The sequence below is a fragment of the Bufo bufo genome, chromosome 1 (genome assembly GCF_905171765.1).
Source record: "Bufo bufo chromosome 1, aBufBuf1.1, whole genome shotgun sequence".
NCBI classification, from domain to species: domain Eukaryota; kingdom Metazoa; phylum Chordata; class Amphibia; order Anura; family Bufonidae; genus Bufo; species Bufo bufo.
In genome coordinates, this window is record NC_053389.1 from 24,508,624 (window position 1) to 24,519,636 (window position 11,013).

An 11,013-nucleotide genomic window follows, 5' to 3' on the forward strand; every position below is an offset into this window, starting at 1 on the left:
TCGTAGTGTGACAGCACACATATATAAATATACATATAGTATATATCAATATATATTTTTAAATAAATAACACTTCACTCCTGTGAAGGTCTGCATTATTCTATAGTCTCTACTTCGCGTAATCTGCATTGTAGTCAATCCTATTTATGTATTTATTGTAGTTAATTTTAATGTCAATTTTGATTTCAAGCACAAGTAACTGTAGCACAGCTACTGTCCTTATCTAGGTATAGTTTATCCAAAAATCAATACAAGACCCAGACACATAATGCCTTCATACCAGAATCCTTACTAGGCCCCGCTTAGTGAAAGTGAAGTTGCAGCACTTTGATAGCCATACCCTTTCTGGGAAAGCCTTAAAGGGGAAAAGTAATACTCCACCCTTTGTAGAGATATGTCGCCTCTAAGGCCTTATTCAGCACCATGAGATGAGATGAGATCGATGATCAGTGCTGAGCACTGGAGTCAGCCACAAAGCGCCATCCCTGTAGCCGGGGAATACAGCTGACTCTTCTGTTACACTACTGGGGAGGGACGTGAACTAGACATGACGGGTTAAAACTACTTTCACACTAGCGTTTGGGTGTCCGCTCGTGCGCACCGTTTGAAGGGGCTCACGAGCGGCCCCGAACGCATCCGTCTGGCCCCAATGCATTCTCAGTGGAGGCGGATCCACTGAGAATGCATCCGCCTGCCAGCGTTCAGCCTCCGCTCCGTGAGCGGACACCTGAACGCTGCTTGCAGCGTTCGGGTGTCCGCCTGGCCGTGCGGAGGCGAGCGGATCCGTCCACACTTACAATGTAAGTCAATGGGGACGGATCCGCTTGAAGATGACACCATATGGCTCAATCTTCAAGCGGATCCGTTCCCCATTGACTTTCAATGTAAAGTCTGAACGGATCCGCTCAGACAACTTTCACACTTAGAAAATTTTCTACGTTTTAATGCAGACGCATCCGTTCTGAACGGATGCGAACGTCTGCATTATCGGAGCGGATCCGTCTGATGAAACATCAGACGGATCCGCTCCGAACGCTAGTGTAAAAGTAGCCGTCAAGATCCTTGCTGAGAATAGCTGGATCTTCACTGAGTTCGGTGTTCAGACCGGTGCAGGAAGGATAGGTCCACCGTTAGGATGGAGCACCGCGTGTGGGCGCTGATGATCGTGTATGGGTGTGGAGACAGCCGGTATCCCTTCCTCCTCACAGACACATGGAGGATGAGAGAGCTGCGGCTAATCCCCGCCACTACTACTGCCCTCTGGCGTGAAGGGTTCTGCACACAGGGAGGCTGGATGCCTTACCGCTGTGTTCTGCTACACACACTGGATGTGCCAGATGTGGAAACTGAGAGCAGCCCTGTGCAGCCAACGTGTGGAGCAAAGGTATTTGTGATGTACATTGTAGACATTGGACAATATAGAATTTAGCGTCATTTTTAACACAATCCTGCTGCACACATGGAACATCCTGATCTACCTGCTCTTTTTATCTATTTATGCTGCTGTCCAGGTCTGGGAGGGGGCCCATTCCTGAGAGGATATTCCTGCTGCACCATTATACCTGCTGCTCTGCCAGTCGACTATACTACACGCTGCTGCTGCTGCTGTCCAGGTCTGGGAGGGGGCCCATTCCTGAGAGGATATTCCTGCTGCACCATTATACCTGCTGCTCTGCCAGTCGACTATACTACACGCTGCTGCTGCTGCTGTCCAGGTCTGGGAGGGGGCCCATTCCTGAGAGGATATTCCTGCTGCACCATTATACCTGCTGCTCTGCCAGTCGACTATACTACACGCTGCTGCTGCTGCTGCTGTCCAGGTCTGGGAGGGGGCCCATTCCTGAGAGGATATTCCTGCTGCACCATTATACCTGCTGCTCTGCCAGTCGACTATACTACACGCTGCTGCTGCTGCTGTCCAGGTCTGGGAGGGGGCCCATTCCTGAGAGGATATTCCTGGTTCGCATAAAACACTCCAACCGTGCTGCTACACGTTGTGTTCAGTTCACTTAGTTCAAGATATATTATTAGTCAAAAGGTTGACCCATAAACTTCTAAATGCTGCAGTAGCTACTAGCGCCTACTGCTGCCTGTCATCCTATGTTGGTCTACAATATATGTTTAGACATTCAGTTAAATGATAAACATCTAGTTGCTGCTGTTGATAGTGTTATTAATAGCTTTTTTCTATTGAATTTTTTTTTTAAATGACTGATAGTATGAAATTAAGAATTCAAGAATCCACAGTTATTCCCATCCCTGCGTACACATTTTTTTACAAATTAAAATAAAATAACAAGTTCACATTTACATGAGCCTATCCGATATACAATTGAGAGCTTCGGTCAAACAGTGTGTATGCCTAAAACTGTTGGCTTACTAGGAATATTGTGTGCCATTGTTATGGCAACTTCAAATTTTTTATAAATTTTGTGATCATTATTTTTATTTTATTTTTTTATGCTGTATTTTCAGAATGATTATGTGGAGACTACCAGCATGTACCATATTTTATCCATATTATTTTCTAAATTAAATTTTGGGAATTTGATTGTTATTTATTATAAACTTTTTATGTGGGCACATGTGCTTAGTTCAAAAGGTATTGTCACGAGTTAAATAAATCTATTAAATAATAAGAAAAGTTATTAAAATATCATGTGGTGTTATGCTTCATTTACAAAATTGTTTTGTTTTATTTAAATATTTTATTATTTTGAAGAAATTGGGTTAATGGGCAATGGATGTGGTTCTCACTATATCATGGTGGGCAACGCACCAGGGCTTCCCTTTTCAAAAGGTCTTGTTCATTGACCATGTTACACGACCGATTGATAAACCTAATAACTTCATTTAATTTTATTTATTTCGGGTTTTTTTAAATACGGAATTGGGTACTAGCATGGTGTTGTCTGTCGTCCTGGAAAGGATGCTGGACTTCCGTGTTGACCTCTCTACATGGTTGGGTGTGACTGGCGTTATACTTATCCGTGTGGAAATCCGTATTTGTGAGTAGAGCATTATTGCCACATTTATTAAGCAAAAAATACATGAATATTTTATAGGATAATTCTTGACAAACATTTTTGGATTATGGGCACATGATGTTAATATATATTGTTAAATAATAAATAATAAATCCGAAATACACTATTGTGTTTTTTTTGGTAATCCGTGCTGGTTAGTTAATAGCCACTACATTATTTTTGGAATCAAATCAGCTTTTTTTTCAATTATTATTTTTGTTGTTATAAATATTTTTTAAAAATAGGAGAATAATGGACCGATTATAGTCTCCCCAAACACAATTAGTCCACGTACATTTTAATTAAATTTTTTAAAATTATATTATAAAAAACATCACAAAATATATGATGTGTATATTATTTTGTAGACAAATAAACTGTACACAATGCTTGCGATACTAAAATATTGTGTGTTGCATTACATTTTTTTTTGTCAAAAATCTCAGAATAATATAATTTGTTAATTTACAAGTCTCATTATTATTGAAAGAATGTTATTAGCACTGTCAAACTTACCTTTAAACACTTACCTGATACAAGATAAGAATATGCTGCATTCTGTTTCTGCTATGTTTTGACGAGCTATAAGTAGATCTTGAATCTACTTAGTAATATAATCTTCTACGTGAAAATGCTGCTGTCCTCCAAATCATTTATCTGTGTGGGCCTTACACTAAAACGTTATCTTACAATGCTGCTGTCATCAACTAGTGTATGTAATCCGTGAGGCCTCACACTACACCGTTATCTTACACTGCTGCTGTCCTCAACTAGTGTATGTAATCCGTGAGGCATCACACTACACCGTTATCTTACACTGCTGCTGTCCTCCACTAGTGTATGTAATCCGTGAGGCCTCACACTACACCGTTATCTTACACTGCTGCTGTCCTCAACTAGTGTATGTAATCCGTGAGGCCTCACACTACACCGTTATCTTACACTGCTGCTGTCCTCAACTAGTGTATGTAATCCGTGAGGCCTCACACTACACCGTTATCTTACACTGCTGCTGTCCTCAACTAGTGTATGTAATCCGTGAGGCCTCACACTACACCGTTATCTTACACTGCTGCTGTCCTCAACTAGTGTATGTAATCCGTGAGGCCTCACACTACACCGTTATCTTACACTGCTGCTGTCCTCAACTAGTGTATGTAATCCGTGAGGCCTCACACTACACCGTTATCTTACACTGCTGCTGTCCTCAACTAGTGTATGTAATCCGTGAGGCCTCACACTACACCGTTATCTTACACTGCTGCTGTCCTCAACTAGTGTATGTAATCCGTGAGGCCTCACACTACACCGTTATCTTACACTGCTGCTGTCCTCAACTAGTGTATGTAATCCGTGAGGCCTCACACTACACCGTTATCTTACACTGCTGCTGTCCTCAACTAGTGTATGTAATCCGTGAGGCCTCACACTACACCGTTATCTTACACTGCTGCTGTCCTCAACTAGTGTATGTAATCCGTGAGGCCTCACACTACACCGTTATCTTACACTGCTGCTGTCCTCAATTAGTGTATGTAATCCGTGAGGCCTCACACTACACCGTTATCTTACACTGCTGCTGTCCTCAACTAGTGTATGTAATCCGTGAGGCATCACACTACACCTTTATCTTACACTGCTGCTGTCCTCCACTAGTGTATGTAATCCGTGAGGCCTCACACTACACCGTTATCTTACACTGCTGCTGTCCTCAACTAGTGTATGTAATCCGTGAGGCCTCACACTACACCGTTATCTTACACTGCTGCTGTCCTCAACTAGTGTATGTAATCCGTGAGGCCTCACACTACACCGTTATCTTACAATGCTGCTGTCCTCCACTAGTGTATGTAATCCGTGAGGCCTCACACTACACCGTTATCTTACACTGCTGCTGTCCTCAACTAGTGTATTTATCTGTGTGGGCCTTACACGACACCGTTATCTTACATTTTGTTTTTTTGGATTAAACTTAGGTAATTTGTATTGCTTTAAGTATACCTAATAAAATTGATTAGCTGCAATGTCCTGATTAAGTTATGTGTAGGCATTATACTGCACTGTTAATATATATATGACATTACACTTTCTGACTGGACTCTGCATAATTCACAAACTGGACTAAATCTTGCTTAATTCAAAGTTATATAGTACATACTTTAACAAAAGAACAGAAACTTTGAATTTGGAATCAAAAAAATATTTTAATCAGACTATGCTCTATCTGATTTTTTATTTTTTTTTTAATTAAAAATATATATATATATATATAAAACAAAATAACAATCCCCTCCCAGCCCCAACATATAAAATGAATAAAACAAAGAAGCTAACGGTGCTTCTTTAATTGTTCCAATTGGTCCAGGACCTCGCGCAGATCCCGCTGGTTCTGCCTCTCCAGGAGCCGGTGCCTCTTCTCCAATTCTTGCATTTGGAGGCAGAAAGCCTCGCTTTTTTTTTTTGGTCTTTTATAACCCCTTTTATTTTTTTTATTAGATTATTTATCCCTATGGTGAAAGATAAAAATAGAGATAATCAGTCACAGTTGCAGGCATTGATGGAATTCAGTTTTGTAGTATTGTTAGTGTTAATAGTTAACTGTTTAAATGTATGAAATATGATTTATTCCAAAAGATTATATATATATTTTTTTATTAGGTTATACTTTTATTCGGTTAAATTAGTGATTACGGTTAGTGTGAACAGTGTATTTGTATATATTATATCAATTATTTTTGTAGTATGGCTAGTATTTCCTTTTTTGTTAATTGTAAATATTTTAAGTATACTTTATGTTAAAAAATTAAATAATTTATTTTAATTTATTTTGTTTATTAGCGTTTAAATGATTACTAGGGTTAGTGTTAATATAGTCTAGGTATGTAAGATAGCATTTAGTTATATGGTATGGCTAGTGTTTCCATTTTAACTTGTAAATAGATTTTTATATAGTGTTCAATAGAATTATATATTTTGAAGATTTTTGAGACTAGATTAGTGTTAAAATAATTTTATTTAGGCTTATTGTGAATGAAGTCTTTGTACGTATGTTAACATTTAGTTTTGTAATATGGCTAGCGTTTCCAGTATTACTTGTAAATAGTTGATAAAACAATAGTTTAAAAATTTAGATATTTCATGAATTGTTTAGAGTTTAGTAGAGTTTACCTTATAATTTTTCAGTTTACTGTTAAGTTGTTGTTTGTATATATGTTGCTATTACATTAATATTATTGACTGTTTAGTGTGTGTACCTGGACTCTGGCTACACTTTAATTCCATTTTGTGTGTCCTGACCGCCATCAAGGCTTTTTTTTATTTGTTTAAATGTGTACTGTAATATGTATTGGTTTTCTGTTCCTTTTTCCGTACCCTGTTTTCCTTTGCCATTCATTACCCAGCAGGGTGTTGGCTCAGGGACACAGGGAGACCAGTTAAAACTAGCCGCTCTGTCCCTTATCATTCACCCATCATTCCTTGCTCAAACTCCACCCTTACTTTTTACTTTAAAAATTCTAACCAAGATTACAAAACTACCTTTGATAGTATAATTAAGTAGAATTAGGTTTGTTAGTTATTTTTATAAAGATTTTTGTAGATATTTACCCTCCTGCTGTGGGGTGGTCACAAGCTCCTCCTCCTCCTCTGTCTGTGCGGCCACCTCTTGCTCCTCCTCCTCCTCGGTCACCTCGGCCGGAGGTATTGCGGCAGCCGGTGAGGTGTGGGGTTGAGAGGGACCGCCTTCCTCCTCCACCTCCACATGTTCGGCGACATCTGGGGGAGCAGTGTCGCTCGTCTCCATCGCGGTGGGGGGGCCTGCCTCCTCTTCCTCCTCCTCAGAGACCTCCACCACGTGGATATCCCGGTGCGCAGGTGTTGAGCGCACTGTTGGAACAGGCTGGCCTGTAATTACACATTGTTAATGATTTAGACAGGAAAATCAACGAATATAACTAAACAATTTAACCATTAATCTGTATCTTATGCGGTTGATATTTAATTTTTTTTTATTAAAGTCCTTTAATATTAAGTCAAATATTGATGATTGGAGAGACATCTATGTCTCTTGGGTTAGCCATGTTAACCTTGTTAAAATTATCAGCCTCCCTGGAGTTATGTATTTTTTGACAGGGAATCCCTATGTCTATACCCAGAAGCTTTTTTATTGCAATTAACAGGGAAATTATCTCCTTGGTATGGAAAGGGGGATAGAAAGGTCTATCCTTTGACATATTAACAACTACAAGGACAAAATTCAGGGGCGGACTTGGTCTTCACCAAAATTTAGAACTTTGACAAGAGACAATTAATGGTGGAAACCTGATCAATAAGCATAATAATCAGAGACCATACAATAACATAATTTTATGTGAAATTAGTTACGTTTACTCAAAAAAAACCAGTACACAAGGAAATATATATATATATATATTTTTTAAATAATGCCTTTGGTACATCGTTTATTATTAGGGTAGTAGAACGTCTTTTAGCTAGTTTTATAGTAAGGGTAGGGTTTCCAGTATTACTTGTAAATAGTTTCAAAAAATAATACTTAAAATACATTCTATATTTCATCTATAGCTTAGCGTATGGTATAGTTTAATTTATAATTTTTCAGTTTAATGTGAAGTTGTTCTTTGTATATATGTTGCTATTACTTTAATGTTATTTCCTATGTTGATACCAAGATTTTTTATTTTTTTGCAATTAAACAGGAATTTCTCTCCTTGATATGGAAAGGGGGACCACAATAATGCCTTTTGTACATCGCTTATAATTAATTTTAGTGTGAATAACGTCTTTGTATATATGATAGCTGTATTTTGGATTAAACGTAACTTTATGTGATAATAAGACAAGGGTATGAATAATTCTAGACATCACTGTACATTACATTATTTCTCATCCACATTGTGTAATGTTACAGTAAGCATCTTACCGGGGCAGACTCTTTCAGATATTTCTCTGACGAATTCTGGGTCTCGCCTTTTTAGGTCCGACCACCTCTTTACTATTGCACTTTCAGAGTGCTCGCGGGCGAATTTTTCTCTCAGCATTTGTTGTATGCTGCGAACTATTTCTTTTTTTGAGTCATGCCGCCGGGTACGGTCATACCCCTTCTTTACCATTCTCTGCAAGATAAAAGATACAAGCATATAATATACACTCACCTAAAGAATTGTTAGGAACACCTGTTCTATTTCTCATTAATGCAATTATCTAGTCAACCAATCACATGGCAGTTGCTTCAATGCATTTAGGGGGGTGGTCCTGGTCAAGACAATCTCCTGAACTCCAAACTGAATGTCAGAATGGGAAAGAAAGGTGATTTAAGCAATTTTGAGCATGGCATGGTTGTTGGTGCCAGACGGGCCGGTCTGAGTATTTCACAATCTGCTCAGTTACTGGGATTTTCACGCACAACCATTTCTAGGGTTTACAAAGAATGGTGTGAAAAGGGAAAAACATCCAGTATGCGGCCATCCTGTGGGCGAAAATGCCTTGTGGATGCTAGAGGTCAGAGGAGAATGGGCCGACTGATTCAAGCTGATAGAAGAGCAACGTTGACTGAAATAACCACTCGTTACAACCGAGGTATGCAGCAAAGCATTTGTGAAGCCACAACACGCACAACCTTGAGGCGGATGGGCTACAACAGCAGAAGACCCCACCGGGTACCACTCATCACCACTACTAATAGGAAAAAGAGGCTACAATTTGCATGAGGTCACCAATACTGGACTGTTGAAGACTAGAAAAAATGTTGCCTGATCTGATGATTAGGAGACATTCAAATGGTAGAGTCCGAATTTGGCGTAAACAGAATGAGAACATGTATCCATCATGCCTTGTTACCACTGTGCAGGCTGGTGGTGGTGGTGTAATGGTGTGGGGGATGTTTTCTGGGCACACTTTAGGCCCCTTAGTGCCAATTGGGCATCGTTTAAATGCCACGGGCTACCTGAGCATTGTTTATGACCATGTCCATCCCTTCATGACCACCATGTACCCATCCTCTGATGGCTACTTCCAGCAGGATAATGCACCATGTCACAAATCTCTAATCATTTCAAATTGGTTTCTTGAACATGACAATGAGTTCACTGAACTAAAATGGTCCCAAAAAGTCACCAGATCTCAACCCAATAGAGTATCTTTGGGATGTGGTGGAACAGGAGCTTCATGCCCAGTATTGGTGCGTTATATAGTGCCTAGAATATAGTACCCGTCTATTAAGTGATGGTACTTTATGGGGTGTACAGCTGGTTCGCCTCCCCGTGGTGCACCCTGGGTAATGCTAAATGAACCAGCAAATACTGGCGATCTGCCGAAAAAGATTTTGACAGACAGACAATATAAACTCGGATCTATAGATTACCCGTGTTTGCGGTTAACCGCCTCCCGACCGGCGGACGCATAATCGCGTCCTGCCGGCGGGAGGTTTTTTCCTCCTGGAAGCGCCGGCGCGTCCTCTCGCTAGAGGCGAGAAGACGCGCCGGGCCGCCTGCGCGGTGCGCAGCTGTAATCGCCGCAGGAGAAATTAATCTGCAGCCTGCTAGCAATGATCGGTTGCTGGCAGGCTGCAGATTGTTAAAAAAAACGCATATCAGACGCTGTTCTGTGAACAGCGTCTGATATGGCTCCTACACCCTCCTCTGGTGGTCCCTTTTGCTTGGGACCACCAGAGGAAAATGAAAGTATCTGCACCAATCACCACACAAGAGCCCCCCCCACCCCCCCACCCCCTCTCTCACTGATTAACCCCTGATCACCCATGTCACCCCCCTGATCACCCCGTCACCCCCCTTGTCACTGATCACCCCCCTTTAGGCTCACTCAGACGAACGTATGTGTTTTGCGGATCTGCGGATCTGTGGATCCGCAAAACACGGACACCGGCAATGTGCTTTCCGCATTTTGCGGATCCGCACATTGCCAGAACTATATAGAAAATGCCTTTTCTTGTCTGCAATTGCGGACAAGTATAGGACATGTTCTACATTTTTGCGGATACGGAAATGCGGATCCGCAATTCCGGATCTGAGCAGGACAAAGCCTGTCCCCATGGAATTGAATGTATCCACAATTCCGTTCCACAAAATTTTGCGGAACATAATTGCGGACGTGTGAATGAGGCCTAAGGGTCCCTTAGCGATCGCAGTTTTACAGCTTTCCCCTCTTTTTATTTTTATTTTTTGCACATTTTTTAGAGATTTTTTCATCCACATTGATCACCACCAAATGAAAGCTGTATTAGTGAGAAGAAAAGGGGGTAAAATTCATTTGGGTGGTAATTTGTATGACGGAGCAATAAACTGTGAAAGTAGCGTAGTGCGGAATTCTAAAAAGTGGTCTGGTCATAAAGGGGGATTAAGCTAGGGGGGCTGAAGTGGTTAAGTGGTATATAGTGTTTCGAACTATATGTGTGGTGTTTATTGTGTGGATGGATGTACAGTATGCATGTAATTAATTACTTGTCAGCTTTATATACATAAAATCCAAGCCACAAAAAAAAAAAATCACCACAAAAATCAAGACATAAAAAAAAAAAAATTAGCATAATTTCGCATACGCGCCTATTAAAGGTTTTAATATGCATTCACATTAAGAACAAGACTAAAAGTTAATACTTACAGTTATAAGCAGTTTTTCCTCTCGATCGCTAAATGTGCGGCGCACCATCTTCTTACTGTCTGCAACTCTGCCAGCCAACTGCGCGTCGCGTCGCGTCGCATACAAAGACGTCATGTCCGCCGGTCGCGTTATTCTAATTAATATTGATCGCAATGCGCATGCGCAATATTAGCGATTATTTAATACATGGTAAATAAAGATTGAAAAGCAGATAACATGTAGATGGTATATTTTATTGCACTAGGTAAATATGATGTAATCGATTTTGTACGAATACTGCCTTTGCCTGCCAGTAACAATGATCTTGCGCAATTAAATGATGACGAATACGAATATTCGAATTTGCGAATAT

The 11,013-nt window shown here is 40.3% G+C and overlaps 1 protein-coding gene across 1 annotated transcript in view; it reads right to left on the bottom strand.

Annotated features, from left to right (window-relative positions):
- Window positions 1–10,775, bottom strand: part of LOC121002980 (neuromodulin-like) — a 31,366-nt gene extending 20,591 nt beyond the window's left edge. The window contains exons 1-3 of the mRNA XM_040434937.1: window positions 10,662–10,775; window positions 7,966–8,158; window positions 6,633–6,929 (exon numbers count right to left, since the gene is read on the bottom strand). Of these exons, the coding sequence (XP_040290871.1) occupies window positions 6,633–6,929; window positions 7,966–8,158; window positions 10,662–10,775 (604 nt within the window). The remainder of the gene's footprint in view (window positions 1–6,632; window positions 6,930–7,965; window positions 8,159–10,661) is intronic.
- Window positions 10,776–11,013: the final 238 nt, after the last annotated feature.